The sequence below is a fragment of the Augochlora pura genome, chromosome 7 (genome assembly GCF_028453695.1).
Source record: "Augochlora pura isolate Apur16 chromosome 7, APUR_v2.2.1, whole genome shotgun sequence".
Classification (NCBI taxonomy): Eukaryota; Metazoa; Arthropoda; class Insecta; order Hymenoptera; family Halictidae; genus Augochlora; species Augochlora pura.
Genome location: NC_135778.1, coordinates 29,091,101 through 29,109,101, shown reverse-complemented (window position 1 = coordinate 29,109,101; position 18,001 = coordinate 29,091,101). Strand labels below are relative to the sequence as shown.

Below are 18,001 nucleotides of genomic sequence, written 5' to 3'. Positions count from 1 at the left end.
GCATTTTAACCGGGAAGCTGTGTGAATGATTTATGTGTAGAATGATTTTAATATGGACTTTTCTAAATATAATGTTTATATAGTTTTTTGAAACTTTATAAACCTCTGAGATTGCTTAAATAATGTAATGAAGCGGTAATAACATAAAATATGGTCAGAATACAAAGTAGATGCTGAATTTTTATTTCAATGAAAAGCTGAAGTAAACTGATCAGCGGAAATTAGTTAACAAAAAAGTTTATGTAGTTTTCTCTCTACAAACGTGCTTCCGCTCGCGAGTACCGCGAATTACTCTCTTTTTCTTGACCGCTCAATGAAATCTCAACGGTACCGTTAAGTCCAAAGAATATAATTGAGAACTTCAAGTACCTTTAGACTCGATATACTCAGTGTTCACTTTTAATCACATCATTCAATAATTTTTTCCACTGATTTATTTTTTTACTAGTCTGTCAAAAGCTCCGGTAAGAAACATTAAACTTTACTTTAAAAAGTGTTATTTAAGTCAATCGTTTTTAAATGTTTAATTTAATTTAATGCTCTTCAATTACTTATTTAAGTTAACCTAATTATGTTCAATTATTAATTTATTGTAGTTATCTTCGTCTATTTAAATTGTTATTCTTTAATGTATAATAGATGTCTCATTTAATTAACGTATCATCTGATCTCAATTATTCTTTCTTTGATTAACTCTTGTTTGCCACCAAAATTAGCGGAAGCATTTGGGACTGCTGCGATAAAGGAGGACACTGTGCGTACAGAAAATCTTATTGTTGATCTCTGTCCTGCTTTCTCCGGCAATTATTTCCGGTACATAAAAGCCTGCTGGCTTAAGTGTTAATAGGGCGTCGTGAGTCAAATAAATTTCTCAAACATTAATTCATGTTTCCTTATAATGAACAATAGCTATCATTTAACTGGTTACGAATCTTTTTTTACCAGTTTTTGGGAAATAAAATATTATTCCTCATAATTACAGAAAACAGTAAACAGCAACTAAATTATTCAAACATATTTTTATTTTTACTACTTTTATTATTACTAAATATATACAATATACATTGTCTATAGTTGAATAATTAACAATATTATGATTTACTGTTAAAAAATAAGATATTTGCTAAACGAAATTTAATTCAAATCATTGATATTTAAAATTCCCCCCTAGAGCATGCGCACTTCATATTCTGCGCACAGTGACGAGCCCGTTCTATCAAAGGTGTACAATTGTCACAATAATACAGCTAAAATTCTTATAAATAACTACTCTAGAGCAGTAAACAATTTGATCATTTGATGTATACGATATCAGTGATTGATCCTGCTTAAAATGAGTAATCTATTAAAAATTGCGTCATCATTCTAATATCAATATCTAGATTCATGATCTGCAAGATCATATCTGAAGCTCTCATTAAATATTAAGCAAACAATTATTGGAAAAATGTTGAGGAGTTTGGTATGTTTCAATAGCTACTTTTTCAATTACATTTTGAATCATTGTATTTTCATTTAGGTTACTTTTGCTCTCGGTGTGTATGCTGGCATGTACATTAGTCAAAACTATGAGGTATGTAATCACTTAATATAACAGACATTTAATGATTCCATCGGTCACATTTATTCAATTAAATAATCTTTCAAGGTACCCCGAATGGATGAACCATCCAAAGTCATACAACGCATAAAGGAAATAGCAGAAGAATATAAGAAGAAATAGCTCTGCTGAAGATGTACATTTTGTTTACTTTGCAGTGAAAATGTTAAACAAAATTAGGTATTTAAGTATGTAACAAATTTATTTTAATAAATCATTTTTATGAGGTGTGTGAAACTGTAATACATGGTCACGGTACAATATACCTATGTTTACAACAGTTACTCTTATCATACATATATAAATCCACCACCAGAGTATTCCAACCGAGCCGGTGGCTCCACGAATGCTAGCCAGTCAGAGGCATGTGTCGGGAGCAGTCCCATTGATTGACACTTGTATAGTGCCAGTGCCATATTCACAAGTTGACCTAGGAAATATACAAATTTCTGTCCAAAAGCATGAGTTCCCTCAATGACTTTAAAAGCTGGAAAAAATTAAGGAAGTAATATACAAAAAGGAATTTAACCATTACTTTAGAATATTTATGTCCAATTGTGATATTTACTTTGTTGAAGAGTAAACAGTGCTTTAACTGGCCTAATTATCAGCATACCAACCATCATGATTGGGAATATTGCTATAGAGTTACCAGCCATGTACATAATAAATAAATTCATTGGAACTTGTTTCAGAGGACCTAATGCTAGGTCCCATGACTTTTTCATGATCAAATGATTGGAATCTGTCTCCCGAATTGATTCTGCAGCATGGAACAATGCAACTGCCGGCGTATAGCCTGGAGGTCCAGGGATATCTGCATTTTTGTCTTGTTTATTCCTAAAAGCAACAAATAATTACAGTAATTTTAGAGGTTAGGAACTCCATATTAATTTTATACAATTTGACGTAAAAACGTTAAAATTGTATTAGAATATATTCTTGGTTTTATAACATTTCTGTGTCATTACCGGCTCATACAAAATAATACATATTCATCTGTATAATTTGCATGACAACGTTATTAAAAAAGTAATAAAAGTGAATCCAATATAAAAAGTCAACAAAATTCATTAGACTGAATCTGTGCAAGTGAGAGAACTATGTTAATACGAAGCCTAGCCTGTATAACTTTTAATTATATATCGAAAAGTCGAGATGAATAGCTCGTTAATGTTTGTTAAATTTATGAATAATTTATAAAAATTAAGCAAATTGAATTTAAGTCTTAAAAATGTCAAATAAAACAGGTTACCAACTTGTGAGCAAAGTCCAAGGCCCATTTCGATCGTTTGGTATTTTGTTTAACCGCCATTATTACTGTCGCATACAATAAATTATGTTTTTATTAATAATACTGCTATTTATAAATGTTCTGCAAACTTTACCGCTTTACAGTATAAAGTCGTACGCGATGTCACAGAACACAGTCCATAATATGCATGAAGTAAAGTCTTTCATTATCTGATGCACATGCGCGGTAGCGACATCGAAACATTTAATTTACATTTGAATTTAAACCATATTAGTCGAAACGCGAAACAAGAATATGAAATTATGCAACTGCGTTTTGTCTTTCACAATTTTGCCGTACTATTAATGTGAATAAGTCTGTTATTTCGTATGAAAGATGGAAAAATTATGTAAAAGAATAGAAAATGAATGTTTCAACAAAACTCAAGAAACCAAAAGTTGTACCACTGAGAAAAGGGTAAGAAAAAATATGTTTAACATTAAGTTATATTCAAGAACATTATTGACAAAAATTTATTTTTTTTCTTGTCATATTTTTACAGATCAAATATAAAAAGTCTGATATTAGAGAATGTTTCATTGACTATTCTCTGGAAGACAAAGTTGCTGCTTTGAGATGCATGATTGACTACAATGAAAAACATGCGGAAGACGCACCAGTACATAGTAGAGCACCTAAAACTACTATTGGTGTAAGATAATCACTATTTTCAAAACAAATTTATATAATACAGTGTCATGAAGATATTTACCTAGTGAAATATAATTTTAGGTAAAAGAGTGTATGCAAGCAGATCAAGAAACACAGTTCCAAACCATAATTTCAGAGTTAAAAAACACTGTGACGAATAGCTACTGGAATAAAGAAGTTGGCAAAATACCTTATCAAACTCCAAATCTTCCAACTGGCATGAATCCATGGGAAACAGTCTTTGGAAAAAAAATTAAATCTGGTACAGAACTAAAATCTGCAATTAAATAATTATAGAACACGCTTTTGATAATATCACTACATATTCCATGAATTAGAGACAACCATGAATGATTTACTTCAGGCAAACACGAATCAAATGGATATTTTGAAGCCAGATATACTTGATATGTATAAAAAAAGCCACAACAGTTACTTGCCTGCAGAACAAATTAGAAGAAAGTAAAAAATAACAGAATAAATAATTTGTTACATATTTATACTACTTCGCAACTTATACTTGCAGTTATAAGGAACCATTCAATCAAGCTTTTTGCTTTGGAAAATTTAATAATGCAGATGTTGGAGGCACAAAAGTTAAAAAACGGCTAACATGGATTAATCCTAATCCTTTTACGCTTGTTAATTCCATTCTAGCCGATTTTAAGGAACGGACGCATTCTCGTGTTGGAGAAGTAAGGTAATATATGCTTACAATAAATAGATTGTAGCAGGACAACTTAAAAATTGATGCCTGTAGAAATTCAAAACAAGCAGATATATTTATGGATATGGTACATGGAAAGGTAATTAAAAGGAGTAAGACGAATATCCTATCTGATAATTCTATTAATAATGATGTGGAAGAAAAGAAATACCTGCAATATATCAATGGCTTGCGTCAGAAGTATAAAAAACAATTCCCAGAAATTCCGTTTCTGGATATTCAAGAAGAGTTGGCCAATCTTGATAAAGTAATATTTATAACAATTAAAAATATTTAAAAGTAATACACTTTTATGTATATACTTTTATAGGACTACACAGGACTACTGCCAGAAGAGACAGTTTTTTCCATATTAGCCAAATATAAAATGTATGTAAACAAACTACAGTTGATACCACTATTGGATCTCCTTTCAATACATAAAGAACAAAATGTTAATTATACAGAACTACTAAATCTCTTAAATTGGAAGTACGTCTTTCCAACGTTACCAAGAGTCAAAAGTAATACATTTTAATATATATTTAAAAAATCAATAAGAAGATACAATCCATCATTATCTTCCATTATTCTTTTAGCTATTCCTTTGGAGTGTCAATGTTATCATACTGCATATAGGGATATGATTGAAAATATAAAAGAAACGGATACTACAAGTTAGTGTAAACACATTCAAAGACATGACTTTTATTGTTATTATTTATATTTTCTTGATGTACTTATATCATTCCTTTCAGAGGAAACCCTGTGCAAAACTTTGAAAGATAACAGAATTACAGCTTATGATCTCATTTTTCCATCTGTCTTTACTAGACATGGCCTGGACCATGATGACCTTACCAAAGTATGTGTAGAAAAACATATAAAAAATACGAGAAATAATAACTTAATTCTACAATTTTTCCAATTACTTTTTATAGCCACGCGATAAAGAAGAGATAAGAAGTATATTTACAAATATAGGCATTCAATTTACTGATGATAGTTTCAATTTACTTTGGAAAGAAGGATTAAAAAAGTATAATGTACAGACCTTATCAGTGCTAACTTTTAAAAGTTTGAGTGATCAATATAACATGACAATTGATAAAAAAGATTTATAGATATTATTTACATTAAAGAAAATATTTATAAAAGATCAAGTAATGTACAAACAATTACTATTTTGTATTAGTCTTGAGGCTTCATAAACTTTGGTTTTTTTGGTTTTGGGTGAAAAGATTTAAAACTGTCATTTTGTGTCGCATTTTTGCATTTACGTTCAGAATTTTGTTTCTTGTAGCTTTTCCAACGTTTCGCCATTTGTTCCTCTGAGACATCGGTTTCATTTTGCGATTCCATTGCAGTATGTTCTTTGGCTACTTCTTGTTCCATTAATTTTTCAATCTCAGGATTCATTCCTTGGTAACTTACTCTACCGTCAATTAATTGCTCACAAATGATATAACTGGGTTCTATTAGAAACCTCTCTCTAAAATGAAAAGAATAAACCATTAGAATTTTAATAGATCAATCATGAACAAATTAGTAAGAAACTTACGAATCTTTCATCATACGCTTTGTCAGTTCATTTCCAAAGTACTCTTCTCCTTCTTCTTGGAATTGTTGTTTTTCGACTTTTTCTTTTGTACGTTTCATAAACTAAAAATATAATGTGTAACTTAAAACAGGAGTAGTTTATATGTAACTTAAAAATCTTCTCAACTTACTTTCATATCCAGTATACTTTTCGATAATCTTGCTTTGTTAGAATTCATTGTTCTGTTTTAAAATGTAATTTTCAAAATAATAAATGCTGCTACAGTCGTGGATCACGTTTAAATAAAAGTGATTTTGTTTTTTTTTCGTTATCAGTTGTTATGATTGTAGCATGTAACAATGATCAACATAACCAAACTTAATATCCTAGAACATAACCTAAAATTCAGACAATGGTTTGTCTTTTTGCGCATCCGCACGCCCGGTGCTCCACCTAATGGATGGCGCTCCACATTTGTCATTCAAATACCAAGTATTAGTTGAACGCAATTGTTTAATAATAGAGATTTTTACTTAAGTAATATATACCATTTTATTCAAATACTGTATAATTTGCTACTGTACATAAAAATTTATTCTTTCTTCAATCAAGATTTACTTGCAGTTGGATTTTCCTGAAATAAACCAATTATTATTAAATTATAATAACAAGTATATAAATAATCGTATTAATATGTATTGATGATGGTTGTGTAGAAACTAAAAAAGACTGGAGCGGGAAGGGTACCTAAACGATTACTTCCACTTAATCCATGTATTTTGACTTTTCGAAGTTTGCATTTCTGCCACATGTGGAGATTCATTTAATACGATTGGGTCTAGGTGTTTGGAACTGTTCTCATTATTATTGCGGTTAAATGAAGCTGGGCGGACTTCCAAAACGGATTCATCAGGTGTTTCAACCTCTATGGTCAAAGTTATTTAAAAAAAGAAGAATATCAATCCTTCACAGATAATCTATGTGCAATTTATAATGTTTACTTTATAAATAGTTCTGAAAATTATAGTTTAATCAATTATTGGTATGGAGGAATTTTCCTAAGACTCAAGCATTAATGAATGCAATTGGGGGATACAGGAGGAATGATGCAATAATGAATCAGTGTTTTTGCATCCTACCTCCTTGTTTTGTGAGGCTTTTTCAAAAGGTTTTGCTAACATTTGAAAGTATTCTGATTCAAGCACACTTTTTACTAATGGATATTCCTTAAATGAAGTTTCCCCTTTGCTATCCCCTGGTTTGACTGAAATCATTATATTTGCAAAGAATTCCATTAATATCATTATTATATTGCTTTTAATCAAAAGAACAAAACATACCTCCATAAATAAAATTGTAACTAATTTGTCCATAATGTTCTAAAGCATTGAGTGCTTCCTTTGCTTCCTTTGGGAAACAAACTACTCCAACAATGCCAGCCCCTGTCGTTGTATAAAGCAATTTCTTGAAAAAACCTCCCCGGAGACCCAGTATCAATCCTGATAAGCCTCCAATACCAACAGCTCCAGCTCGTGGCAGAATATTTACTTCATCTTGAAGATAGTCTATTATGTCTGGAACAATCAAACATTACTTATTTTCAAGTTTACTAGTAGCTATAAATACCTACATTTAAATTGATCAACAGTTGTGGTAACTTGCTGTGACAGATTATCACCCATTTGCCTCAATGCTTGCAGTTGCACCCGAACTTTTCTGATGTTCTCTTCAACTATAGCTGGACCAGTAGAACGTTCTGTGCTAAAAGATGATTAAGTTATGATTTAATGGATTAAACATTTTTCAAAAGAAATCAAAACATATGTATCGATATGAAATTACTTGCGCTTTACCATGGCATCTGTGTATACCCTTCCTCTGTGGAGTAAATGGGCAATTCAGATGGTTTAATAAGATTCTCTGATTGTTTTTCTGTATTGCATGGCTTTGGTTGCTGCTCAGGTGGATTAACAGGTTTCAGGACTGGCACTGCAGCACACAGTCCGCAGGGCATCATGAATTTCTTGAAAAACTTCAAACATTTATTCAATTTTTATTCATACAATAATAGCAATATTCATAACATAAATTTTATAGGTAATGTACCATGCTTTACCGATAACAGATATTAATTGATATAATGGACATTTATATAACCATATAATTACCATTATCCGTTCCATTTTACACGAAATTTGATAAAACAATCAATCTTAACTACAGTTCATATGTCATTTATAAATGAATTGAAATATCCACGAGAATATTAAATTTAATTTGACAAATATGAAACTTCTGCTAAAAAGTATTCGACAGACGAAAGTTTTAGCATGTTTCGTACGTAGGCGCCCTCTAATGTTCACTTCAGAAAAATACATATTTCAAAATGTTTAAATAAAAGCGAAATGAATTTGTGATGCTGATAACCTTCAGCAACAGTTTCAAACGAAATAAAGAAAGAAAGTTTTATTTATAATAAATTGTTAAAATATTACTTTTACACCAGTTCTGCCAAATTCCATTATAACACCTGGTTGATGGTCATCGCAACGATGAACCGGTTCCCTGCAAGTTATGTCTTTACCAAAAATAGTACCAACAGTACACTCCAAAAATCTGTGCACATAATTATGCATAATGATCTTAAAAAATGATTTAGTCGCTACGAATTGCGACCGTAAATAATTACAAAAAATGTTTACATCGTGATAAACCTAAAAGTGATGTGCGAAATCTTTGAACGTGCGAAATTGCACTGTTTTCATGTTAATCAGTAATTTGTTTGATAACAAATCTTTATTCACGTACTAAAAAATTATAAATCAATGTTTTGATATTAATGTATATTTTAATACAAATTTATATTTTATAACATATCTCATTTTAATGCTACAGTTTCCCAAAGTTTGTCCTTTTTCATAATATTTACAATCATCTCCTGACTAACAGACCATAATCTAGTTGCAAGCGCCGAGTCCTGTGCCGCGTTTGATGGCTCGCATCGATAGCAATTGTTGAAATAAACGCTTGTAAGCCCTTCCAATTCTGGCGCAGTTGCACAAAAAACTTGTGTACTTGCTGCTTGTTGCTGTAAAATTTATTTTACATGAATTCCTGTAATAGTTTATACTTCAAATAAATCAATTCCCTACCAATGATTTTGTGAACGGTCTCACTAGCATGAACAGAAGTCGCATCATCCAAGAGTAACGTGACAAATTAGATGAAACTAAGTTACCAGGATGGCAGCTAAATACACTGACAGTTGGCCAACGTTTTGCTAGTTCTTGTGCAAATAAAATATTGCACAATTTAGAGTCATTGTATGCTGCCATGAACCAGTATTTATAAGCGGGGGGAGACAGTGTTAATTGATGAAAGTCTTCTACTATCTGAAGTGATGAGTACCTTTTGAAAAACATATATTAAAATTTGATCTTCCTTTTGGTGATCAAGAAACTTTTCAGATACCTGTGAGATTCACTGGATACTACTACTACTCTAGAATTATGGCAATTACGAATTGGTTGTTCCAGCAACAAAGTGAAATAAAAATGAGCAAGATGATTCACTTGGAATGTTGATTCGTAGCCATCCTTGGTAAGTTCATAGTTCTTTGCAAATACTCCAGCATTCAATATCAGTATATGAAGAGTTCTGAAAATAAAACAAATTATAGAAACCCATAACGAAGTAATTTCTGTTACTATGCAAATTTACTTGTATTTTTGCTTAAACTTCTCAGCGGCTTCCTTAACACTATGCAGAGAAGACAAATCCAGTTCCAATATCTCACAACTATTGTCCATTTCTTTGTGGATCTTTTGTATTGCCTCCTCACCCTTTTTCACATCTCTACAAGCTAGAATCACTTTGCAACCATGCAATGCTAATGATCTAGCTGTTTCAAATCCTGTAAGAGTAATAATATGTTAATATGCATTGTATAGACTAAAGTAGTTGTTATTTTTACCTATGCCAGTGTTGGCTCCTGTAACAATGGCAACTTTGTCTCGCAGATCTCTGCCGTATAACACAGCCAATGCTGTGCTTCTACCATCAAAGCGCTGTCGCACAGGTTGTGATGATGCTCCATATTCAGTAGCAAATGCCAGGCGTGGATCAGTGTATGTTGTTATTTGATTTGTTTGGTCAACAAATATGACATTGCCATCTTCTGTTACACGTCTTTCCCAACCAGTTGGTAGTTCTTATTAACAAATGACATTGATTACCATTTACCAAAAGATATATAGTAATTTATGGGTTTATTTACATACCTCCTTCTATAATTTTTTGACGGCCAGTTCTGGGATGTGTCCACTGTGTGCCTTTTGTGTAATGACTAAAAATATATTACAAACTACTTAGTAAACTATGTACTTTGATTTCGTTTGTAATGATTGATTTAATTGTGTAAACCTAATTTACTTTACATAGTAGACGTTTCCATCAGTAGTTGTCATTTCCTCCCAACCAGGAGGCAACTCATCTTCACTGTCAGATTCATTTAAAATCCCTACCATCTTTTTCAATTGCTATGAAACGTCTTCACATTAAATTGTAGCTCTAATTAATTAGATTTTGTCGGGAGTAATTCATGACACAGACAAATTTTATTTATGTGCATAAAAACGTATGGAAACTGCATTACCAACTTTAAAATAGGTACACTTACACGTACATGCATACATACCGAGTGTTCGAATTGATCTTTCCAACAAAGTTTCATATTGCAAAATTTTTATTTTCCCCATTATTATAGAAAATTTCAATCTCTCTAATGAGTGATATTAAATCGAGCTTTGAAATTTTTTAATTCAAATGTTCAAATGTTTGAAAAAGGTCACGTTGAGTGAAGTAGGCAGCGAACTGCACCTGCGATTCCCATATAATCGATAGATAAGTTCATTCTGTCAAGTATAATCATGGCAGCAACAGCGATTGACATTATGATGCAGAACAATGGATTTCAGACGAAAAAGAAGGAGGATATAGACAATAAAGAGAATTTATGGTACGTTCATAAAGTTCATCGTCGCGGACACTATAATTCAGTATGATTACATATTCGCTCAACGAATAATTATCTTGACAGGTCATTTCAAGTATCGCACATTGTAATGGTTTTCTAGCTCGCATTTAGAATTTTTTTTTTTAATTATTACGACTCATTATGCTTTTGGCTGTTGCAGGGCTTCTATTTTGTCTGAGGTACAAAACAGCGGGAACAAGAAATTGCCATCGAACAAGAACATCCTTGTGTTAGGTGAACAGTGTTTCGTTAATTTATGCAATGCCACTTAAGTTTGTCTAACAAAAATTCACTTATTTGCAGGAGACAATGAAAGCGGAAAAACAACGCTTATTGCGAAATTGCAAGGTGTAGAAGATCCAAAAAAGGGTTCTGGTTTAGAATTTGCTTACATTGATGTTAGAGACGAATACAGAGATGGTAATAGTAATTTAACATTAATTATGGGTTATGTTCACAATATATTAAAACTGTAAACTCGAAATAATTTTGTTTAGATCAAACAAGATTATCTGTTTGGATTCTGGATGGTGATCCAGGGCATGCTAATCTCCTGAGATTTGCACTCAACGAAGAAAGGTTTCCACACACTCTTGTTATGTTAGTGGTTGCAATGACAACACCATTAGACATTTTCAATCAACTACAGAACTGGGCTGCACTTCTTGGAGATCATATTGATAAATTGAATTTAGATAATGAGACCAGGCAACAATGCAGACAATTGAGTAATTGAAGCTTTATAATATGAAATTAAGTTAGTGCAATGATTCTATAATGTTGTCTTGTTATCCAGATGTCAAAAAATGGCAGGATTATGCAGAGCCCGGTGATGAATTAGACCCTGGCAGTCCTCTGAGACGTACCAGTCGCAATCTTGATGATGAAACAATTGACAATTTGCCATTACCAGAAGGTGTACTCACGACGAATTTGGGCCTTGATGTTGTTGTTGTTATTACAAAAACCGATTATATGTCAACGTTAGAAAAAGAGCATGATTACAAGTGAGATTAAAATACTTAATAATTGAAGTTATTGGAATTTAGAAAAACGTGAAACTGTTCTAACTATTCCAGGGACGAGCATTTTGATTTTATGCAACAGTGGATACGTCGGTTCTGCTTGCAGTATGGTGCAGGACTATTCTACACATCAGCAAAAGAGGACAAGAACTGTGATCTACTCTACAGATACCTTACGCACAGAATTTATTCTTTACCGTTTAAAACGCCCGCTTTAGTAGTCGAAAAGGATGCTGTACTAATGTAAATACTGCCTTTTATTGTAATTCTTATGCGTTTAATATAGTATTTACCATTATTTAATTACAGCCCAGCTGGTTGGGACAATATGAAGAAGATCAGTATCCTCTTTGAAAACTTACAGTCCATGAAACCCGATGATTATTACACAGACGTTATAGCACAACCAGCGACTAACAGAAGAGTGTGTATACAGGATTACACAAACTAATATTCGTTATCAAGAAAAAAATATTAATTAACATACATTTTTGTGAAACAGTGTGTCACAAGAGAGGTAGAAGTACAAGCGGAAGAGGAACAATCCTTTCTGGCAAAACAACAGATAGAATTATTAGTTTTGAAAGATCCAACCCGTTCGCCAACGCTGAGGAATCAGGCAAGCACGGGACCGGTAATTCAGGTTATACCATTTTATAATTGGAGCATGCTTCTCATGTTTCACGCAATTGATCAATAACCATTCATCTTTGTGGCTAATGTGTACAGTGGTATATGAGTAAGATTACCGTATTCTTTACCTATAACAAACAATGCTTACTTGCATCAAGATATATTCGATCTAGACGTTCTTAGTACATTAACCCTTTCGCTTCGGATGTCCAGTCCGCCGAAATACTGTCTCTGTACGGGCGCGCGCGCCGCGAATACGCACAATATGCGTTGTTGCTCTATACGTTTTCCTAGGTCTTAGGTAGCAATTTTGCTAAATAAAACAATCTTTGTTACTATATAATGAGTATTATTTACATTTTTGGTATGAAAATATTTACAACTTAAAAGTTACAAGTAAGATTTAAATTTTAATTAATTATTGTCCGCAAAGAAGTTAATATATTAATATAAAGTGATTAGTAGTATAAGTTCGTATGATAAATTCTGAAGCACGGATCTACGCATAAACCAACATCACACTCTTTACACTCGTATCGTGAGTCGGATCTTTTGTCATTCTTACTGCAGACGACACGTCTGCGTTTCAGATTTTTATTTTTAGCTTTATAAAAAGATGGAAAATACCGGTCTGTTAACCCCAGAAGTCATCGCGTGGCCACCGCCTATAAGCGGCGCTCGTACGCACAAGACATATTATGCTCATACCCACAGGTCATACTGTGCGCGCCGCTTATAAGCGGCGCTCGGAGCGAAAGGGTTAAACATGTTCCACGACTTTAATTTAATTCTTAAGCGAATGCAGCTTCATTGTAATACTTCATGATTAGTTTCTCGTACATTAAAAACACCGAATGCGTTCATTTTCATATACATGTCATTAATCCATCTTGATGTGTTTGCATCGTTTAGTGTTTGTACTTCGTAAATGCACAGTTGAAGTACAGTTTACATTAATCAAATTAATTAAACACGGCGTGACTGATTCAGGAGCTGAAATATTTTCGAAACTGTTAATAATATTGATGTATGTTCTAACATTATTAACAATTTTGACAAATATTTGGGCACGTATATCCTGTGTTTAGAATTGTTTCATTGATAGCTTGTGTGACCGCTAAACGCTTTAACACTTGAAAGCATGTTCTAATCAATGTGGTATGATCTGTCATGGGTATGTGACAGAAAGTACAAGTCGGCAAACATTAAATTCTTCTCACGTAGGTGGCTTCCCCGAATAAAAAGTTGGATCCAAAAGCAACAGGGGCTTCACAGTCTGGTGAGGGTGTTTTAGCAAACTTTTTCAACTCGCTGCTTCATAAGAAGATCGGATCGCCTGGATCACCAGGTAGTGTAGGCACAAGTTCAGTAAAAATTGGTAAATATAGTTTACTGTAATACAATACGGTCGCAATCAAAAATTTTTAATTACGCATTTATTTTCATCTTTATTTTAGATTCTCCTCCAGTAGAAAAACCAACTGTGTCAAACGATGCTGCCGTGGAGTTGGATCGCATCACTAAGACTAAGAAAATTTCTCCTCCTAATTTAAATTCGTCGTCTGAATGCTGAGGGAAATGTAGTTCTTTGGCACATATTTTTTATTGTTTATTTATTACAAAATATTAGGTTTAATCAGAAATAATGTCCAGTCTTGAATTTATTTATACGTATTAGTGTTCCATGATTAATAGTCGTTTGATAATTTCTCATTAAGTGCGGAGGTTACTTGTGATTCGATCTAATATTTATGTGCATAGGTTTTATAATATTAATCGAATTCGTTTGTACTTGAAATATTTTATTATGTAATGTTTTATTATTTTTACATCGATGCAAGTTTAAAGTGGGTTCCGATGGATTAGAATTTGATTCAGGATAATTTAATTTAAACAAGGAAAAGGATTGTTGTAATGTCTCACACAACTTAATAACAGCTTTAATACTGTAATTAAAATTAAATGAAAAACTAACCTCGATTTATATTAGAAATTAAACGAATTAAAATCAAGAAAATTATAAGAGAAGCGCAAATTTAAATAAATTAATTCATGTAAAATTATAATTGTACTTTCTTTCCCTAAAGTCTGTGATTAATAAAAAATGTATAATTAATTATGTGTTTGGAAACTTAAATTTTGCGGTGATATAGTGGCGTCATCTATGGTCATGATTTTGAGAACTAATTTTTCTTATTTCTACCTTATGTAAAACAAAGTCAGAGATACCACACGACAGAGACAGAATAAGTTTCACTTATGCAAGATGATAAATTTATTTATTGTTATGTTTTGATAGAATACAATTGAAATAGATATATGCCCATTTTAGTAAAACAAATATGAAATATTAAAATAGTGGTATGTATACATGCTACAGTAAAATATTTGTATTACAATGTTCCATTTTCAGAGTAGCACTTAATACAATGGGATCTTGTAGAGTTAAAGAATATAAAGAAAAAGTAAAATTGTTAGAAAAGTTGTTTAAAAGTCCTTAACGACAATATATTGTTTCAAATAATATTTATAAAGGATATATTAACAATTATATGATCCCACTGCAATATAGTTCACGTGCTTATGTACTTAGAAGTTGTTTCCGGTTAAATGCATTGTATCAATATTTCTAAATTAAATATTTTTACAGAAATACTATGATAGTAGGAATGACTTAATAGTTATAAGTCACTTAATTATGTACTTAGACATTACCTAATTTAAGACGTCCAAATTAATATAAAAATGTCTACCATTATCAAAATATTTATTCATAAAATAATTAGTAAAAGAACTCGTTTCACAAAAAACATGTCAATATTTTCATATGTATAATTTAAACTCCTGTTTACAAAAGTTGTATGTGTTATTTTGCAGCATATTTTTTAATGTTAACCTATTATCATTTAATACGAAACATGTTTTTTGAAATTACAATAACTGGAGTCTTAAATTAGATATCAACATGTGACATTTTAATAGTTGTCATAAATGTAATTCACAAGATTCCTAGTCTAAGCAGTTACATTTTCTATTCTATAAGTATAAACATTCGGAAAAATACCTATAAATGGAAGAACGGGGTAGCAATAGATAAAATATTGCATAATTAATATTTGGATAGGACCATGGCTGTCTCTATTGTGCGCTCTTAATTTTAATAAACGTCAATTTTAAGCATAGACTAACATTATCAGATCATTCTGTTGAAAATTATTTATTTGATTATTTAAAGTAGTTTAAAGATCGAATAAGATAAATCTGAAAAGAATTCATTAATTTTCACAATCCACATTAGTTATAGCAAATTATAGTATTTAGGAGAGCTCTGCAAAACTGAGTAGAATAATTATTCAAAAAGCCAATATATTAAAAAAATCAAGAAAATCAATTTTAAATAAACCGTTACAAAATTATATTTGGCAATCATCTTTTTATTGTATCTTTATAACACTAAATTTTGTATCCAATACTGTAAATATTAATTTTTAATATATATTGTTATAAACATTATCCTAGCTGCAATTTTTCGACACTGACACTTTTATAAAGAATTACAATAACTTGTAAAATAATGTATAAATAATAAATCTACTAATTTCGTTTAAATGTTATTATTCTTTAAAACATACATTTTATAAGTATAGCAAAAGAAATAGAAAACGTGATGAAAAAATTATAATTATATTTTGATGAACTTCCACAGTTAACTAAACAGTGTTTTTCAATTATATCTCGTTTTTAACTTTGCTACCTTTTTTTAAATTAATATATTAATATTGTCGAATGAAACACGTGGATAGTCGTATATACATACTATATGTATATTTACAGAAGTAATTGTAAATTTCACTAATGCTATTTTTTAATTATTTAGGTGGAAGTAAGTGGCTTCGTTAATCATTTTTCTGCGTATGTATAACTAATTTGAGTATATACTAAATTTTCTACGGCTTACAAAAGTAATTGGCACTATCCATTGTTCTTGTATCAATAAAGGAAAACTTGTGGCAGTAGTGTGCCACTGCCCAACAAGTTTTACACAATAGGCGATTTTATAGTTTTTAACAAAAATTTATAATATCAGAAAATAATTGTCTCGCATAAGGAAATTGAGAATAATCAAAAAATGGCTTTTCTTAGTTACTGTTAAAATCCATAAGAATCGTCTATAAGTTTTCGCAAAATTGATGTTGGACAGTGATTTTAAGCCGGAGAGAGAACAAGTATGACATATTTACAAGGAATTCGCGTTGAATCGATTTTGAGATAAAAGATCCCTAAAACGAAATTCTGAAAAATATTCAAACACTTGGACATAAAAAAAAAAAACGGAAAGCATGATGAATACAAATTTTGTTGTCCCAGTCGGTGGGAAAAGCAAAATTTTTATGGAAGCTTTGCTAATTTTCAGTATTCACAGCATAGTGCCGATTAATCAAATGCAATCACCTGATTGTTGTGCGCATAATCTTATGCACCAGCATTAGTACTCAAACATGGAAACACTGCAATCATTCTAACGGCTTAAAGCTATTCCCTAGAAAACAATTATCAAATTATCGTTACGTTCACAAAGTTTAATTAAAAAGAAGGACGAAAAAGATAATGGTAATAACAATTACTATACCAAAACTAACATTCTTTACGTCTCAGCACAAATTAATTAACATAGCAAAATTAATTATCAAAATGATTCTAATCCCGAAAAATAATAGAATATTACAGCAACCCACGTATGATGTTATTGTCATTATTCTAAGCGTTCAACAGTAAAGTTCAAGAAGCATAGAAGTCTTTGACAGCAAAGAAAATGTTTAAACAGGATGAGTTTCATAGTAGCAGCGCGGAAAAAGATGAAATTGTAGAAATGAATGATGATTGATCATGTTTCTTGGAAATAAAAGCAGCCGAGAGATTATTAGATTTCTTAGAAACGCTATCTCAATGTAAAAAGTTCCTTATAAAGCCTGATGTAATATTCAATTGTTCTTTCACGCTTTTCATTAAAGAACTTGGACAGGAAGATTATCGTCTTATGCTTAATATAGAAGTATGCGTCTGTCAACAGCTTTCCGGCATATTGGACATTCTGACATTTGGTCGCCACACATTTGACAGGTTCCATGACCGCAAAGGAATATCATGTTCTTCAAACGGTCCAGGCAAACGGGACACATGGTCTGGAAAAATAGAAGAAAATATAGCAATTGGTTTTCATGCATTTCTATTTTATGAAATACTTCGGTGGTTCTATTAAAAGAAATCAATTTTTTTCCGAGTAATTTAATTGTCATTTATTCGTATTCCTTTTCTTAGAGCGTTTCGAATAGAGCTTTCCAATGAAGCAGAAGGAAATTACGAGAGAGTATTCCAATTAGTTTTGATAATGGTTCGACAAGCATACTCAAAGTTTCCACTGCTTTGCTAGGATGTATATGTATGTATACCTTGTGTGCATTATGGGCGCGTAATCGCCAGGGAACTAGTGCGTGTAATATTACAACCAATAACGCT

At 31.6% G+C, this 18,001-nt stretch overlaps 7 protein-coding genes across 14 annotated transcripts in view; 2 read left to right on the top strand and 5 right to left on the bottom strand.

Moving 5' to 3' along the window:
• Window positions 1-1,783: 1,783 nt before the first annotated feature.
• Window positions 1,784-3,053, bottom strand: Emc4 (ER membrane protein complex subunit 4). Its single transcript, XM_078186543.1, has 3 exons — window positions 2,860-3,053; window positions 2,169-2,440; window positions 1,784-2,087 (listed from the first exon to the last, which is right to left on the bottom strand). Exons 1-3 carry the CDS (start codon window positions 2,913-2,915, stop codon window positions 1,891-1,893), a joined length of 525 nt encoding a protein of 174 aa, XP_078042669.1. The 5' UTR covers window positions 2,916-3,053; the 3' UTR covers window positions 1,784-1,890.
• A 21-nt stretch (window positions 3,054-3,074) lies between these two features.
• Window positions 3,075-5,375, top strand: LOC144473015 (EF-hand domain-containing family member B). Its single transcript, XM_078186540.1, has 10 exons — window positions 3,075-3,311; window positions 3,397-3,546; window positions 3,627-3,807; window positions 3,884-4,007; window positions 4,072-4,245; window positions 4,306-4,519; window positions 4,583-4,775; window positions 4,851-4,928; window positions 5,010-5,116; window positions 5,193-5,375. Exons 1-10 carry the CDS (start codon window positions 3,231-3,233, stop codon window positions 5,373-5,375), a joined length of 1,485 nt encoding a protein of 494 aa, XP_078042666.1. The 5' UTR covers window positions 3,075-3,230.
• A 67-nt stretch (window positions 5,376-5,442) lies between these two features.
• On the bottom strand, window positions 5,443-6,168 carry Mpp6 (M-phase phosphoprotein 6). Its single transcript, XM_078186545.1, has 3 exons — window positions 5,982-6,168; window positions 5,813-5,913; window positions 5,443-5,743 (listed from the first exon to the last, which is right to left on the bottom strand). The coding sequence occupies exons 1-3, from the start codon at window positions 6,027-6,029 to the stop codon at window positions 5,443-5,445; spliced, it is 450 nt and encodes a 149-aa protein (XP_078042671.1). The 5' UTR covers window positions 6,030-6,168.
• Window positions 6,169-6,286: 118 nt separating this feature from the next.
• On the bottom strand, window positions 6,287-8,427 carry Mic26-27 (MICOS complex subunit 26/27). 2 transcript variants are annotated; one of them, XM_078186541.1, is made up of 6 exons: window positions 8,287-8,427; window positions 7,645-7,823; window positions 7,422-7,552; window positions 7,132-7,365; window positions 6,931-7,055; window positions 6,287-6,425 (listed from the first exon to the last, which is right to left on the bottom strand). In XM_078186541.1, the coding sequence occupies exons 1-6, from the start codon at window positions 8,425-8,427 to the stop codon at window positions 6,399-6,401; spliced, it is 837 nt and encodes a 278-aa protein (XP_078042667.1). In that variant the 3' UTR covers window positions 6,287-6,398. The 2 variants fall into 2 exon arrangements, with proteins under 2 accessions (XP_078042667.1, XP_078042668.1); XM_078186542.1 differs by lacking the exon at window positions 8,287-8,427 and adding an exon at window positions 7,960-8,159 and having other exon boundaries at window positions 6,291-6,425.
• Window positions 8,428-8,574: 147 nt separating this feature from the next.
• Window positions 8,575-10,472, bottom strand: Wwox (WW domain-containing oxidoreductase). Of its 2 annotated transcripts, none has more exons than XM_078185120.1 (7): window positions 10,223-10,472; window positions 10,072-10,136; window positions 9,765-10,001; window positions 9,512-9,704; window positions 9,263-9,448; window positions 8,944-9,199; window positions 8,575-8,879 (listed from the first exon to the last, which is right to left on the bottom strand). In XM_078185120.1, the coding sequence occupies exons 1-7, from the start codon at window positions 10,315-10,317 to the stop codon at window positions 8,670-8,672; spliced, it is 1,242 nt and encodes a 413-aa protein (XP_078041246.1). In that variant the 5' UTR covers window positions 10,318-10,472; the 3' UTR covers window positions 8,575-8,669. The 2 variants fall into 2 exon arrangements, with proteins under 2 accessions (XP_078041246.1, XP_078041247.1); XM_078185121.1 differs by having other exon boundaries at window positions 10,228-10,472.
• Window positions 10,473-10,707: 235 nt separating this feature from the next.
• On the top strand, window positions 10,708-14,544 carry Dlic (dynein light intermediate chain). Of its 5 annotated transcripts, none has more exons than XM_078186613.1 (10): window positions 10,708-10,808; window positions 10,987-11,060; window positions 11,130-11,246; window positions 11,324-11,554; window positions 11,623-11,833; window positions 11,906-12,094; window positions 12,161-12,275; window positions 12,354-12,470; window positions 13,709-13,862; window positions 13,942-14,544. In XM_078186613.1, the coding sequence occupies exons 1-10, from the start codon at window positions 10,720-10,722 to the stop codon at window positions 14,055-14,057; spliced, it is 1,413 nt and encodes a 470-aa protein (XP_078042739.1). In that variant the 5' UTR covers window positions 10,708-10,719; the 3' UTR covers window positions 14,058-14,544. The 5 variants fall into 5 exon arrangements, with proteins under 5 accessions (XP_078042739.1, XP_078042741.1, XP_078042738.1 ...); XM_078186615.1 differs by having other exon boundaries at window positions 12,354-12,485; window positions 13,709-13,832; XM_078186612.1 differs by having other exon boundaries at window positions 12,354-12,485.
• A 209-nt stretch (window positions 14,545-14,753) lies between these two features.
• LOC144473146 (E3 ubiquitin-protein ligase MIB1-like) overlaps window positions 14,754-18,001 on the bottom strand; it is a 122,124-nt gene continuing 118,876 nt past the window's right edge. For both annotated transcript variants that reach the window (XM_078186768.1, XM_078186767.1), the window contains exon 7: window positions 14,754-17,667. In XM_078186768.1, coding sequence (XP_078042894.1) covers window positions 17,527-17,667 — 141 coding nt within the window. In that variant the 3' untranslated portion in view covers window positions 14,754-17,526. The remainder of the gene's footprint in view (window positions 17,668-18,001) is intronic.